This window comes from Vigna unguiculata, chromosome 7, assembly GCF_037176805.1.
Source record: "Vigna unguiculata cultivar grain cowpea cultivar isolate G323 ecotype 2 chromosome 7, ASM3717680v1, whole genome shotgun sequence".
NCBI classification, from domain to species: Eukaryota; Viridiplantae; Streptophyta; class Magnoliopsida; order Fabales; family Fabaceae; genus Vigna; species Vigna unguiculata.
The window spans coordinates 7,703,306-7,720,924 of record NC_140798.1 but is presented as its reverse complement, the minus strand read 5'-3'; the positions used below and the strand labels follow the sequence as shown (position 1 = coordinate 7,720,924).

Here is a 17,619-nt window from a genome sequence, read left to right as displayed (position 1 = left end):
TTCTGTTGTACATGACAACAATAAAAGAGTTGCAAACAGACGTGTTTGGAAATTAAGCGACTACAATATATTTTTTTGTAGTAAGTTGGTTGCCATGCAAGAGATTCTTAGCGTTGATTTTGTATAATTTTTATTACTCTTATACATTGCGTTGTTGTTGCCATGGAAGTTGGTCCATTTTGTTATTTATGTCTGACAAACAAATAAATTTTGTATGTGTTTTGTAGTTGTTTGCTCCAATTGTCCATAATGATCATTGGTGGTGTTATTGTGTGAACTGTAAGACAATGATATTTTTTGTGTTTGATTCCCTTGGACATAGTAGAAAGAACTACACAAGGATAAACAACTGTATTGTAAGTAGAAATTGTATATCTTGATTACATTTTGAATTTCCTATACTATTGCCCATAATATGACTAAGTTATATTGCAGGCCCATAACATGAAATTGTTTTTCTCTATATTATTAAACTGTGATTCGGACATCAAGCCATCTTTTAAAGTGCAGACTGTGGACACTCTAATTCAACCTAAAGGATAACTTTTTATATTTTATTCTTTCCTGACATCATTTCTCTGCTAAATAAGTTCATTATAGAGCACCACAAATACTTCTGAAAAGTCAATATTCATGAACTGCAATATCACAGTACAAAAACATCTTCTTACACAACAACACAAATTTTTCACAACTACATGTTTCATACATTTGCACTACAATTAATCGTTTTTAAATTACACAAATCAAAATGATATTTCATTTCCATCAAACAAAAAAACCAGACACATATTGCTGCAACTACAACAACTATTTTGGTATCCTTTTCTTCTTTGGACCATATCCTGCGAACGGAGTTTGGATTACACGACTTTTGAACCGTTAGCGTGGATGATTCCTCATACACACGTACATATTGTTGTTGTTTACATTTTTGTCTTCTACATTATTTGAATCTTGTATTACTTCAGCTTCAACTGGCTATTGTATTCCACCTTACAACGTTGAGAGTAACATAATACCTCAGAACTGTAAATTGTTGAAAGTAAGTCGTTCTTTTCAGTTCTAAAGGCATTTCGTTTCACATGAGTTTTCCATCGTGCTTGTTGTTCAAGGATATGCTGCTCTTTACTTGGAACATGCGCTTCATCCAAATTAGTAGGAGAAACAAATTCATCTTCAGTTCTTTTTGTTTTCCTCTCATCCAAAGTTGATTTTAACTTACAAATGGCTCCAGCAAGTTCATGAATATCACATTATTGCCGTTCAATTATACCCATAAGCTGCTTCTTCTTTTTTATTCCACCAAAGATACAGCCTTTTCTCTTTCTTTTGTCACACTCACCATCACCTTTTTATAAAACTTCTTTCACAACTAACACACCTAGTTCTTCCTTAGAAAGACAAACATCATGCACAATTTGAAATTTAATTTCAAAGAAACAACATCATTAAATTGCTAAACTACTAACACAAAAAATATTAACAAAAAAATAATATAAAGTACAACATTATTTTTGAAACTATTTCTTATTGACACATCTCCAACTTTGTAATCAATCTAACGTAGCAACCTTGAAAATTTGAATTTCTTAGCTGCACTCTTTCTCTTCACAAACAAGAAGTGATCAAAAGTCCATAGCTACAAGATATAATAATACAATTAATTTAAAACTAAGTAACAAATTCATAACACAAAACAAAATGCTATAACATAAAATGTTGGAAAAAGTAAGTTACTATGAATTACCTGCAATAAATATACACATCCCACAACATGAAAGTGTTTTCGATGTAATTGCTTATTCAAAACAACTGACGCACTACACAAACTACTAACCAAGTACTCATATACGACACCACCCCAGTTATTTTTAACTAGACTAGTCAAATCATCTACAATTTTAAAAAGTGAAACAAAGACGGTTCCATTTCTATTAGGCAAAAGAAACTCAGATATGCCTAACAAAATGTACAGTCGGCAAAAATCTTCTACATCAAGACACTCACACTGATTCAAGAGATAATCATATATTATAGTAACTATTAGCTTTTTTTTTTTTTCAGAAAATTTCTTCCTACAAACACTATCAAGGTCAACCTCCTCTAAATTAATTTTATCTCCATAAACCCTCAACCCTAGGCCTACACATACGTCTAATAACTTAAACACTACAAATTCGAAGTTAATCATGAAACCTCCTCTGCTTTCCACCCACACATTACTTAACTCACATAGAAGCTTTCGACTGATCTTAACTCTTTCATGCAACTAAACAAACTACCAAAACGGTGTTCCTTCAATAAATTGTTTTTGCTCCACACTTAACTTCTTATTCAATAAACCAATATACTGTGTTCTACAAGAATGCCTGAAATTAATCTGCAAATATTCATATTACAAACCATAAGTTAAACTTACATTACTCAAATATAAATAAACTGACAAAGGAACAAAAACTAAAATACATGACTTATATCACTACAATCTCCAACTTCACAACCTTCACTACCTTCGCAACCTTCACTAACGTCACTCATGTCAATTGAACTGAAATTATCAAACACATTAACCAAATTAAATTAACATAAATTCGGTACAGATCAATCAAATTGCACACAACAAAGTCAAAAACCCTGAAATCAATAGCAAATAATCAAACTCATTGCAAAACAGCTTTAATCAAACAGGATACAACAAAAAATCATCAAAACAACAACTTACACACACGAACAAGTAGTCGTCCCTTCACTTAATGTTAAACAAAAAATCAAACTTGGCTTTAATGAAAGATAGAGGACAATCAAACTTCGGTCCAAATCTTTTTACCAAAAAATAAAATTAACAACTTTCCTTTCAATGCATCATATGTCACACACCAAGAACTTAAAACTTCTTGCCAAAAAATCCTAATAACAGTAAACTAATCGTGTTCTACGACAGATCTACTAACCGTGTTCTACGACAGATCTTTTTACGCTCCAATATATTCACTTTCTAACATCCAACATTACAAAACCACTTCGCTTTTTGTAGCCACTCAATCCTTCGACGAAACGCTTCTTCTTCACAACCCTTCGCACATTCAAACCATTTTTGGTTAGAGAAACCCTCTCACTTTTTTTAAACAGTTTCAAACTGATATTTTGGGGAACAAGATACATTTTTTTGGGGGGCATATTTCACAACTAAAATTACTTACCTTTTGGAACAAATTTTAGATTAACAGACCACAAAAGCATTTTAGATTGAGAGAGCAACGACACACCCTTTCATTTGGGGAAGAAGAAGATATGAAAATAGCTTTTCATTTGGGGAAGAAGAAGATACGAAAATGGGCTTTCAATCGGGGAAGAAGAAGATACAAAAATAAAAAATTTCAAAATGTGTTATCATATGTTTTTCCATAACCGCGCTCTTTCTTTCTCTGTTTTCTCACACACGCGCGTAATGTCAACACGCCTTTTCACCTCACACATCCAACAACTTTAAAAATTAACAAAATATGAAAAAAAAGGATGCCACATAGTGGGTAAGAAAATGGTCAAAAAATGAGGTCATTGTATCATTATCCAGCAAAAAAATAAGAAGTTCTGAAGTAAGTTTATTATTCTAGCTGGTGGCCCATAGAGAAACTTGTGAAGATGAGGAAGTGGAAAGCCAAGTTAGGGCTTCTTATAAATTTCTACATTAATTATTGTGAAAAAGATATCAACATCTAATTGATGTATGAACTAGTTGTAAGTAGTAGCGAGAGCAAGATTACTCTTCTAGTGGTAAGCTTGACCACAGGTGAAAAAGTCTCAAAGTAGTTGATCCTTTTGGTTTGTCTAAACCCTTTAGCAACCGAACAAGCTTTAAATCTAACAACTGAACCATTTGCTTTATGTTTGATTTTATAAACCCATTTGCAACCAATGGTCTTCTTACTAGAAGGAAGATAATCCAATGTCCAAATATGGTTTCTGTTGAGGGCATCTAGTTCAGGAACCATTACTTCTTTGCAACAGTCACTTTGAGCGACTCCTTTGAAGGAAGATGGCAAAAGTTGTGAACGGTATGACGGTGCTGCAATTGACGAAGAAAACCAATTATGATAATTGGTGTCTGCAGATGAAGACCCTTCTGGGATCCCAAGACATTTGGGATATAGTGGAGAGCGAAAACGAAGAACCCGCGGAGGACGCGAATAAGACTGCGACCCAGATTACTACGCTGAAGAAGACGCGAGTGAAAGATAAGTCGGCTTTGTATTTCTTGTATAATGCGATGGACGAGTCAGGCTTCGAGAAGATTGCAAACGTTGCATCTTCAAAGGAAGCATGGGATATTCTGGAAGTTGCATACAGAGGGAATGATCGGGTCAGACAAGTCCGACTTCAAGCTCTTAGAGGAGAGTTTGAAGGGTTGAAGATGGAAGATAAAGAGCAGGTAACCGAGTACATAACTCGGGTAAAGAAGGTGGCTAACCAACTCGACAAGAATGGAGAACCAATGCCAACAAGCCGGGTTGTGGAGAAAATCTTGAGATCATTGACAAATGATTTCAAGAGCATTGCATGCGCCATCGAGGAGTCGAAGGACATGTCAGTTCTCTCTGTGGAAGAACTTGTCGGGTCATTGGAGGCCCATGAACAAAGGAGAAGGAAGAAGCACGAATCGCGTGATCAAGCACTAAAGGCGCAACTTGATTTGGATGAGACTCGGAATACTCAGAGCCGAGGTCCTGAAGACAGAGGACGAGGTGGCCAAGGTGGCCAAGGTCGAGGTAGACAAGGTCGAGGTGGATGTGACCGAGATGATGTTGAAGAGAGCACAGATCAGACTAGGCAGCAAAATTGGCATGGTCGTGGTCAAGAAAAGGGCCAAGGAGATTGGTCTAAGTCAGAAGTGGAATGCTTTAGGTATGGCAAGTACGACCATTACGCAAGACAATGTAGATCGGCATGTTGCTACAACTGTGGCAAGATCGGTCATATAGAAAAATATTGTCAATCAAAAAAAAAGGAGAAAAATCTTCTCACAGAGGAAGACGACGAGGAAGAGATTGGGATTTTAATAATGATGCAAAACTCAGATGCCAAACTCAAGAGCGGTAAATCGAAAGTTGAGTGGAGTTCAAGCCATGTAAAGGAAAGGATATTAGGTGACGAGCTTAGTCCGGGTTGTTTAAACTCGGTTTGGTATCTAGACACTAGAGCGAGCAATCACATGTGTGGACATGAGAGTTTCTTCAGCGAACTCACCAAGGTGGAGGCCGAATTAGTGTCATGTGGAGATGATTCCAAGATGGTGATAAAAGGGCGTGGAACAATCCGGCACATGCAGAAGGATGGACGGGTTGGAGAAATCAGGGATGTCTACTATGTTCCTGAGCTGAAGAGTAATATTTTGAGCATATGTCAGATAGTGGAGAAAGGAAACTCGATTATGATAAAGAACCAGGTACTGTATTTGAAGGACAAGCACGGTCAGCTAGCAGCCCGGGTAGAAAAGGAGAAAAACCGGATCTACAAATTGGAGTTAAGTATCCTACAGAAAAGGTGTTTGAAACATGTGGACAGTTAAGGCAACATGGGATTTGTTCAAAATGACATGATGGAGAAAGAGACAGGTAAGAAAATTAAAGCAGTGCGATCAAAAACAGAAGAGACAATCAATCTTGCGAAGAAGTTAAAGGAGAAGCAGTGTTGTTGATGATAGGATGTAGCTCAAGGGATGAGCACAAACAAGTGGAGAAGTCGGCAAGAAGGTTGAATGTCATAAATCAGTCCAGTAGCATGGAGAGGTGGTCAAGATGTGCAGATAGCTCGAATAGCTCGTGGAGTGTGGACAACTCGGATCTTGAAGAAGACGAACAAGAAGTGTTAAGTTTGCAAGAGCAGTTGCGTGTCGAGAAGGATCTAAGAGTTGTACTAGAGGTGCAAGATGAGAAGTGGCGACTTGGAATGGATGATAAGTTTGGTGTGAAGAAGGTGTGGAAATTTTCTGATCTCTTAAAGAGAGCTCGGCCTATTCAGAGGGTCCCGATTAATGGCAAGTCAGCCACAAAGATCACAAAGAACCCAACAAAGGGTAAGTCAGCCAAGGTTAAGATGAAGTCGGTCAAAGAGAAGATGAAGTCGGATAAAGAGAAGATCAAGTCGGTCAAAGAGAAAAGCAAGTCGGCTATGGAGATGGAAGATTGTTCGGGATGAGAGAAGAAAAGAATTTAAGATTATGGGGGAGTTTTGTTAGATAATCTTTAATTTTGTTAGATAATCTTTAATTTTGTTAGATAATATTTAGATTATATTTTAGATTATAGAGTTGTTTTTATTTAGCAAAGTGATTGGGTATTTTATATTTGGTTAATTAGATTTAAGTTAGTTGTTATTTTAGTTAGTTAGAGTATATAAGATTTAGTTTGATAATATGGGGTATTAGATAAGATTAGATTAGATAAAGATTTAGTTTGGTTTGTTATTATTTGGTTTGTAATTGGCTATATAATAGCGCATTCTCCAACAATGAAAAACACCACAATGAGTTACATTGCATATTCTTCTAGTGTGTGTGAGTTTTTTCCAACAGTTTTGAGATACCACAATGGACTTTGAATGAATATCATACAAAACATAACCTTTGGTTCTAGGTTTAAAACCACAAAAGACACATTTAACCCAAGTAAATCTGCTATAGTTAAAAGTACTTGTATCCATCCATAGAAATAATAGAAATCGATTCCCAAATATCAATGTGGATTAATTGACAAGTGTTTAAATTTAGTTAATTTTGAGATGAATTTAACACTTATTTTGTCTTAATTCTATCTTATCTATATGAAATTCACCCCAATTTAGCTTGTTTTGAAGATTTCAGTGCAATCAAAGAGTCAAAGTGGGAAAATAAAGAAAACAACAAAGATTCAAGCAATTATGGACAAAAGTGATACATGTGCGACTGAGCAACATATTGAGGCTTGAGCCACACAAGAAAACCCACTAAGGAAACCTCAAGCACTAAACATGAGGTTAAGCCATGAAGATTTCCTTCCTTTGAAGTTATCTCAAGAGCTAAAGCACCAGAATATAAACACTTGAGTGTCTTGGACCGGAGATCATTGTAGACAATATCATGTATTTTCTTTTCATGCACAATCTTAGAGATAAGTTATAAATACCTAATAAAATAGGCTGACAATTTTTGTTTATACTTACATTATGAAACATATTCATTCCATTTGTAGCTAAACCAAACCTAAGATTTCTTAATTCTTTATCAAACTCAGGGAACTTATGATCAATGTTTTTCTATTGCATAGAATCAACAAAATAACCAGTCTGTCACGTCTCTCATTTGCATGCTATCTAAAGTTTTAGTGTCTTTTGGGTTCTACAAACAAAATGGTTATAAAGGCTTGGAATGATTGGAAGTTACCAAACGACCTTCATGGAGGGTCCATCCTTTGTCATCTTGAGCATTATCTTCACTGTTGTCTTTCTCCTTATACTATGATAACTTAAACTTCAAACATTTTTAAGCCATTCAATTTCTTTACTATATAATATCCAATCATTGATCGCCTTCAAATTCATCAACCTTAAAACTACTAACAATCATGTGAACTTAGTTGATCTAATATACAATATGGAGTCTCGACATCACTAGACATAGTTTCATACACATGCACTTCGCCAAAATTTCTACACCAACATCGAGAATTATATCCTCTAATCGGTATTCCTCAAATCACTCTTCTATGAAGGAATGGAACAAATCTTTAGTTTGTGAGACACTTGGCAAGTTTATTAATTCATCGTGTCATGTCCAAATTGTATAATTTTGAAAGAAATCATCACAAAAAAGGTGTTCTCTAATTTCAATTGCATACAACCTTGTCTCATTCAAAAAGTCAACATATGGACATCTAAACTTTATTTCATCATTGCCATTTCTACCAACATTAAATTTTGCAAATTGTATAAATTCTTCTACTTGTTGGATGAATGAGTTATCATTAGCCAAAAGTTATAGCCAATAGTTAAGATGTAAGTCTTTCTACTTAAGAGCACAACATCCTAAGTGTCATGATTTGATTATGACTTGACCCACCCAACCTCTGCTACAAGACATTTGATACACCCTGCAACAAACTCCCCTTCTGCAATTGTCTTATTGGGAATCAAAGTCGTGATCTTGATTCTGATACCAATTATTGGATTGACCTCTTAACACTAGGTCAAAGCTATAGTTAATAGTTAGGACACAACTCTTTCTACTTTAGAGTGTAAGAGCCTAAGTCCCACTATTTGATTGTGACTTGGTCCACCTTATCTCCACCACATGACAATTGATGCACCATGCCACACAACTCTATCATACTCAACACTAATATGTGATGAGTTCATTCAAGCTTGATCCATATGTATGTTCTTAAATTCTATCAATAATTTCAACATTGTTTTAATGTATGGAAACCTCACTTTTGAATTCACTTTCCTAATTCATTGGTACGTGTAAATTTTAAACAACATTTCTTAATTTTCATAAAATTTTGCCAACATTTCACATTGATTTTCAATTTATACAAAATAAAAGTGGAAATATTAGTCGCATTCAAATATGCACTCAAAAATCAATACAAAATACAAATAACAAAAAATCATGAAATATAAAAAAAAATGTAGATTTAAAATATACATGCACTAATAAACTATTAAAAAATAATTAATCTTCTTGTCTGATAATTCAATATTTAATACATTCATAATTAATACTACCTCTTATTTTAACTATAAAAAATATTTGAATTTTTTGAAATTGGAAGTAGTACATAGTTTTGGTATTGAATCTCAAATGAAAAACTATGGTTCATTTCATACAACAACTTAATCTCAACGTTATACTAAACAACAATTTCAAACAATAAAATTATCACAATCCAAATAATAAAAAATAATTCAAACAATATACAAATAATATCATACAATTTTTAAATGAATTTAAAATTGAGTGGAAAGAAACAAACCAAGGAGCGTGCTTCATAAAAGGGAAAGGAGGCTGAAACAAAATGGTTGAAGAATCCAATCCAAGAGGGTCAGGGAACCGGGAAATAAAATGGAGGAGGAAGAGACTCAATCAGGAACGAATAATGGAGAAAGAAAGGAGGAAGAAAATGGGGTATGGGAAGGCCAAAAAACGAAGAGGATATTATGTTGTCCATAACTTTATTCTCACAATGTGTGAAAGGAGATTTCTCTCGCCATGCATTTCCTTAGATTCACACACATAAAAGCTTTTTGTGGTACGAGAGATAAAGAAATGACAACAAAAACAAACCCACAAGTGTTGCGATAAATAAAAGAAAGAAACTAAAGAGAGTAAAGGAAATCCAAATATATTAAGATAAAAGAACATCAAAGATAGCTGAAGTTCTTACAAAACACAATGCAAACATATTAAGATAAAAGAACATCAGAGATAGCTGAAGTTCTTACAAAACACGACCGAAGCAAACAAACAAACAAACACTATAGAAACAGACAATACTAACTCAATACATTATTATAGTGAAACTGAAACTGTATTGAGTAATTCATCAAACATCGCCAAGTTACTGAACCAAGGCCGTGTGATCATCGTGAACTTCGAAGTTGAGTCTCTTAAGCCACACAGAATGAAGGATCATGTGAAACACATCGAATCGCTTGGGTGGAGAATGTACTTCAAAGTGCCTTCGGATTTGTTCCACTCCTCTCTGCATTCTCACATATTGTCTCGGAGAAATACTCATCAAGATGTCCTTCAAGTTGGGAATGTCCTTAGCTGAAAGCTGAACTGAAAATGATTTCCAGTTCAAAACATCACTGAAAGGAGGAACATAGTGGTCGGAAATGATCACAGGAACACACCCAGTGTAAATTGCCTCCACCACTCTAGGGCTAGCCACCTCATTCCCACTAGGACAAAGGCAAAACTTGCTCTTTCTCATCATCTCATGGTAAGAAGTACCCTTTTGGAGATACTCGTGAACCTGAATATCTTCATCCTTGTTCTCCCAGTGCTTGAGAAGAGCTGGTCTAATGGGGCCATGAACTCCCCCAGCAAAGAAAGCCAGAACTGAACGTTTAAATGCAGATGGCCCACCAATGAAACTGTTTGTTGAACCAGTCTTGAGATTAATTTCAGGAAATGAAACATCTTTTGTTGGCTTAAATCCTTCAGATGTGTTGGCATTACAAAGCACACGAATGGAGTTCTTGAGCGGATCAGGTGAGGATAATGATGTCCTTCGGCACTAAACACACACAAAGAAAAAGATGAACTGGTGCATGTAATCATCTAACTATTATAAACAAATTTTAACTGTAAAAAATTAATGGAAAAACACGAATTTGAGGTACTGTAGTGTTTACCATGTCATGGCAAGAAAGGGTGAAGTGATCTGCTCCAAGACTTCGATTCCAATAAGGATATCTTGCAGCAATGACACTGACATAATCTGTCACAGTGTTTCTCTGGGCACTAGAATCTTGTGAGACTTTTTCATACCCATATCGAAGATTGGTTATTACACTAAAAGGGAGGAAAAACACATGTGCTTTCTCGGGATCTTTGGTTCGAAAATGGTCATTCATTGCAATAGAATGCATGAAGTTACCCTCCATGGAGTATACCCTTTTGCATGGTGGATTGCGGAAGATTTGAGGCTCCCCTTCTCCATACACAAAGACTTTGAACTGTTTCTCCATTTCTAAGTAGCTCCTGTCATAGCAAGTTTTTAACAAGAGAAAATGAGTAATTTGTTATGAACAATGAACATTTGGTCATTCTCCAGATTACTAATCACATTTAATGGGTCATTATAATCAGCAACGCATGGAAATAATTGTACCTGTGAAATGTCTTAGGATTCAGATACACTGGACCCATGGGAACATAATCTGAATCTAGTGTTGGATAATTCTCATTTCTGACTTCTCTGATTGCAGCACGAGCTTGTGCCAAACCAACTTCGGTTTTTTCTAAGATGTTTGACTTTGTGGTTTGCTTCAGTAGTAGGTGTGGTTCACTAGTTTCGTCCACATAAGGTTTGGAGACATTGAAAACTTGGGTTTCATTCTGTTCAAACAACACAAGTGAGTGATTTAGTTAAACTATCAAATATTAATATTTCAATTGCCAGAATTATCTAAATGTTGATATAAAAGCTTAAAAAAAGGTGTTTGAAACTTGATGATCTGATAATCATTGGAGTTTATTTAGAAGTGTTAGATGTATGGTTTCGTTTTAACCAATTAAAGTTTGTTTTAGTATGTTAAAAATAAATATAAGAGAGTTGAGTTTATAACATTTTTTAACCCATTAAAATTCTTCTCTTAAGCATTCTAAAGTGTGGTCTAATAAAATTACTTTTTTTAATGAATTAAATTAATATTTTAATTTGTTAACTTAGACTTTTAGTAAAAAAATAAATTAAATAGATAACATTGTATTAACATTTTTTTCTTAATGTTATTTTCTGTTCTTTATATGTAAGTAATGAATATATAAAAAAAAAATCAGTAAAATATTTAAAAAGTAGTTATATTTTAATTATGATCAAAACTGAACTATTAAAAAATAATTAAAAGTGAGTAGATTTTAATTTTATGTAATAAAAACAATTTAAAATACTTAGAATATATTTTAAAGATTACTAGCTATATTTTAATTACAATATATTTATAATTATTAGAATATAATAATTTATTTAAAAATTATAGTATGTCTTTTCAATTAACATTTTTTATTATAAAACATTTAATAGTTTTTTGCATGAAAAAGTTACATTTTGTAAAATATATTGAATAATTTATCAGTAATAAAATTACAAAATCAATATAAATTAACATAGAAAATATTGGTTTGTTTTAAATTTTATATTAAATTTGAACTGAACAAAAGAAGTCACTTTAAAATAGACCAAGTACATAAAAAAACTAACTTTGCATTAGGTAATCTTTCATATGCAAACAAATATTTGACAACTGCATTAAATATGCATCATTAAAGCAGCAACAATGTTGTATAACGATAACAAATATGAAAGGCCTAAAAACTCACACCAGAAAGATTATTTTTCAAGCATAGCATTGCAAAACTTATTATTATTACGATAATCATTTAAAAGATTACATGAAAGAAAATGAACACTGTGCAAGACTGAAAACAGAAAAGAGTGAAAGAAGTAAGGTCTTACAAATTGAGACGGAGGAGGAGGAGAAGGTGTGGTATCATCATCCACATAACAATTTGCAACCAAACTCCATCGGCAAATGTGTGAAGTTTTTGCAGTAGCAATCCATGTAAGCACGAACAGAGGCACTATCAGTATCACCAGCTTCATCATTTGGAATTCCTCCGATGAAATCCACCATGAACAACTCCATTTTCCGCTACTCATTTTTTCTCTCTATCTCTCTATCTCTGTGTGCAGCAAATGCACAACATAATGTCTCTATTTAAGGACCCCAACAGCTGTCTCAGATTCCTTACCGCACCACTTACATTCGATGGTAGCAGCAGAAATTTTCGCATGAAACAGTTTCGTCTTGTCTCTTTCTCACACAAAATTCTGAAAACAGATGCGTTCAAGAAAACTAGTAATCCAAGGTGGTTTAGTAATGTAATCTTGAGCTAATATTAGAGAGTGAAACAGATAGATGAGTTTCATTGAAACAGATAGATATTAATTCTTACATAAGTGTAATTAACCTTGTCTTGAGTGAAAGATTCTTATATTAGGATTCTTCATACGTTTGTTTCCACGTGTCATTTCTGCATGTATTATTCTCTTAACGTGTCATTTGAGAATAATTAACAAACATGCATTGAGCGATCAAAAAGAGAATTCAGAATTTATTTAACGTATTTATTGTTTCCTTCTCTGCCTCGCATCATCTGATCTTTCATGCAGTGGTCAATTCTCTTAGCGCGAATATATTCTTCTGAAAAGATGCAGGTTACTACTTATTTAAAATATTGTTAAATAATTTTCAGAACATATTATGCCAAACGACGCCGTCTAATTTTAGAATGTGTATATTATATTCTTTTAATTATATTTTTAATGAAGCAATATTTTCATCTTACCTTTTGAAATTTTAATAAATGATATTCACTTATTCTTTTTAGCAAAATGACACTCTGGCTCAATTATTTTATTTAAAGGCTACTGTATTCTTTAGTATACCATTTTTATTATTCTGTTACCTAATCTTTGTTATGCTCCTCTAATCTAATATCATCTAAGTTATTCATGGTTCTGTAGGTAAATGTCATGTACCTAATTACTTATCAATAAAACCCTAAAAACAAATACCATCAATATCATTATATATATAAAAAATATATATTATTGACACTACAAAATTTTATAATTTAGACCACATTAAATTAAACAACAACTAAATAGATATGATCTAAACATATAATAAACAACACTTTAATAAATATTGCGTAAATATCATGAAAGTTTATGATTATATAACTGTTGCTTTAAATTATATGGACAAAACTGATAAAAATATGGTCTAAAAATATATGTGAGGTCTAAAATCAATATGAAAATACGTTCTCTTGTGAGAATTTTAAGCAACAATTTTAAGAGTATTGTCGGACTAAAAATCATTATCTATTACCTATAGTTACACTTACCTATACCACGCCTAAAAAGTTGTGATATCATCTTTAGACCACAGTTTTTATCATTTAGATCACAATTTTATGTCGTTATTTAAAATGATTTTTGTTGTAATGTGAATATATATATATATATAATAAATTTATTACAATTAATATCACTAGAATATTGAAGAACTAAACTTTTAAATCTAAGTCAATCTAATAAAATTGACTTGTGAAGTGAAGTTTGTAATAACTTGTATATTTTAAGTGAGTCTTATCAACTAAAAAAATACAATTAAAGAACCGAAATTAGCAAGGAAAAAAAATTGGTCACAAATTGTTATTAAAATAACCACCAAATAGTAGTAGTAACAAATTATTGGCCAAAATAGCAAGCAAATTAGTGTATACTAACATTTACTTGTAAATACCTTTTGGTCACTAATAAAGTTTTAGTCACGAATTAGCGATAAAAATAATATTATATTAGTCATAAAAAATATGTTGATTGCTAAAATATATTTAATATGATAATTAGTGACCAAAACATTTTCGTCACTAAACGTAATGTTTTAATATCAAAGTAGTGGTTGAGTTAAATATTGTAATAGCTATAAAAAAAAAACTTTTATCATGAAATATAATGTTTAAGCCACAAACAACCAAATTAAATATGTTAGCCATCAAAATTTTGTTAGCAGCTATGTTTAATATGTTAATTAGAAAAAAAAAATGATCACTAAATATAATGTGTTAATTGTTAAAAGAAATAGGCCAATTTTTCACAACCAATAAATAGGTGAATTGATTTTGACAACTGTTACCCAATTTTAACAATTTTGAAATTGTTTCAAAGGCAAAATAAATCTAAACAATGTGAATGGATGCTTAATGATTAGATTGTTTATACCATGTCAAAAATAGAGAGGAGAAGAGATAGATCACACACAAAAGATTTATGTTGGTTAGATTTCTTAGAATCTACATCCAATTTTTCCTAGCAGACTACAACTAGAGAGTCTTTTTCAATATATCTCAAAGATTTACTAAATTTACAAAGACACTTAGCAAATCTTAATTCTAAGACAAGACAATTATACAAGCAAGGTTATACCACACACTTACTTCAAACAACAATCACATATACAATGAATTACAACGTACAACAGTATATCAAATTGCAACATAGTAATTAGATTGAATACACCTTTGTTCAATTATGATTTTCCTTCATCTTGCCAAGCCAAGATCCATGTTGTTGAAAGCCAATATTGATGAACCTTGATGAAATTCAATTTGATCTTTCAAAATGCTCCAAGAAAGCCCTCTCTTAGTCTTTTCCAGAGTATCATAATTCAATTGCACAAGAACATGATAACAGAAGGCTGGACTTCAGGTTTAAATGGTTGTGCTGATAAAATTAATCAACTACATTAATTTCCTAATTGATTATGTTTCTAATCAACTATAGATTACTGACCTAATTGATTATATTTCTAATCAACTAAATTGGTAACCTAATTGGTTATGTCTTTAATCAACTAGATTAATTACTTAATTGATTAGTATATCAATTTTTCAGCAAATCTTTCAAAATATTTGTGTCAGAGATCCATAATAGGCAATGTCAAGGTTAAGGTGATCCAATATATGTTCTACTGTGGCTCAATTCTAGTTTACCTTAATTTCTATCTACTCATAGAAACATACGCATATCATAGTTATTTTTCCCAAAGATATTATCAAAAATATAATATTATGCTATTCAACCACACGTACAGATCACTGCCAGGGATAAAATTAACACCAAATTAACAAATATAACTTTAAGTTCAATAACACAAATCGACTATGACATATTTGAATTGAATTAGATCGAAACAAGATCTCAAGTTATCTCACCAAATATCTATAATATTTGAAAGTATAAGACTAAAATATTTTTAAAACTAGAGTCTAAAAATATTAATTTAAGTTTATAAAATAATGGTAAAAGTTGTTTCAAAATTTAAATAATTAAAAATATATTAATTTTTTTATAAATTAACTTTTCTTTTTAACTCTTTTGTTCTCATGTGTCTTTTAGGCTCGCATTTTCTCTTGACGTGTTAATTTGAAACCGAATAAAAGAATTACGAAGCATGCATTGAATAGACCCGAAAGAAGTTATTGCCTGTTATTGCTTTCCACCAAGAATGTGATATATATTAAATAAAAATTTATACGACTTTATGATATAAAACTTTTTTTTTATATTTTGTAAATATTTAATAAATGTTATGTAATCGATTTCCCCAACCTCGTTAATTCAGATTCCAAAAATCTATAATGCACTCATACTTTAATTTGAGTCACATATTCGTGTCTGACACGTATCCGTATCCGATACTTTAGGATACTTTATCGACACTTATTAATTAAGTATCTCATTTACAGAGTCGTAGTAAACTATAAGAAAATATTTGAATAATGACAAATTTTACTGATAAAAATTAATTAGTCATTATAGTAATCAATTTATGTACCAATTTATAAACGAAACATTATTAGTAACTAAAATAATTCAAAAAATTAGAATTGGTCTCTAAATTGATAACTAAAATAGTTTTTATCACAAATTAGTTTCTAAATTGGTCACTAATATTAACTACCAAGGTTTTGACTATTAAACTAATTTTTCTTTAATTAGAAAATTAGTCTCTAACATATGTTTTGTACTAAAATTGGTCATTATTTAAAAGTTTTCTTATAGTGATATTTTTGTCATGATAATAATTTATATTTTTTATGTTGAAGAATTTATTACATATGGTTTTAATTTGGATTCACACAATAACAATCATATATTTATTATGTTTGTAAGAATTATTATACACTTTTCAATATTCATATATCACGTATAAGATAAACGTATCGTCGTATCCGATACACGTATCGTATTCGTGCATCATAGGTTAAAATTATTATGTTCATTTAAATAAGAGTTAAATGTTTTTTTGGTCTCTTAATTTTCAGTGAATTTTGGAATTAGTCCATTTCGAAACTTTAGACCAATTTAGTCCTTCATCTCTCGAAATACATGGATTTAGTCCTTTTAATCAAATTTTGTTAGAATTATTTGATATTTCATACGCATTTCAGAATTGTATTTGAGTTGTTTATATTGTTTAACACATTTTTGCTTTAATGTTAAGTCAAATACTATTATGAAACGTTATTAAAATATCAAATAAATTTTACAAAATTTGATTAAAATGATTAAATCCACGTATTTTGAAAGATGAAAAACTAAATTGGTTCAAAGTTTCGAAATGAACTAATTCCAAAATTCACTTAAAGAAAAAAGCATATTTAACACTTTAAATAAATGTTAACTATTTATTACATTTATTAGTAGATCTAACCGTCAAAGTAAAAACAAATTAAAACAATAAAAAATAGTGGAAACTTAAAATGTCTAAATTAGTGGAGATCTGTGTTGATTACTTTTTATTTAAACGCATGTATATTAAATAATAAATGCAAAAACATAAATAAAATTTAATAATCATGTTTTACACAGTAAACATTTATCGAAGTCCGCATTTTGATCTTGAGCATTCAATGCAAACTTAATTAGAATGCGAATTTATGAAAATTTAAGAGTCATATTACAATATGGAATATTATGAGTAATATAATTACAATATGAAATATTATGATTGTTGATAATTTGTAAGAATTTTGAAAATATGAGAAATATGTATATATATATATATATATATATATATATATATATATATATATATATATATATATATATATATAACAAAATATAAAGTCAAATGACTTTACTTAATTTTTTTTCTGAAAATAAAGTCACAAAATTATTGATCCAAGAATTTTTCCTTTCCAATTGTGGATTTAGGCAAGATGTAGACTTAAATGAGTAGAAATTTAAGCAAATGTTTATTGTAATATTAATCATT

General features: G+C 31.4%; 2 protein-coding genes across 2 annotated transcripts; one reads left to right on the top strand and one right to left on the bottom strand.

The window, feature by feature from the left end:
• Positions 1-4,039: 4,039 nt before the first annotated feature.
• Positions 4,040-5,569, top strand: LOC146884586 (uncharacterized). The gene has a single exon (XM_085675932.1). The coding sequence runs from the start codon at positions 4,040-4,042 to the stop codon at positions 5,567-5,569; it is 1,530 nt and encodes a 509-aa protein (XP_085532058.1).
• Positions 5,570-9,364: 3,795 nt separating this feature from the next.
• Positions 9,365-12,471, bottom strand: LOC114190677 (putative glycosyltransferase At5g03795). The gene is made up of 4 exons (XM_028079653.2): positions 12,225-12,471; positions 10,878-11,104; positions 10,399-10,747; positions 9,365-10,280 (listed from the first exon to the last, which is right to left on the bottom strand). The coding sequence occupies exons 1-4, from the start codon at positions 12,426-12,428 to the stop codon at positions 9,597-9,599; spliced, it is 1,464 nt and encodes a 487-aa protein (XP_027935454.2). The 5' UTR covers positions 12,429-12,471; the 3' UTR covers positions 9,365-9,596.
• Positions 12,472-17,619: the final 5,148 nt, after the last annotated feature.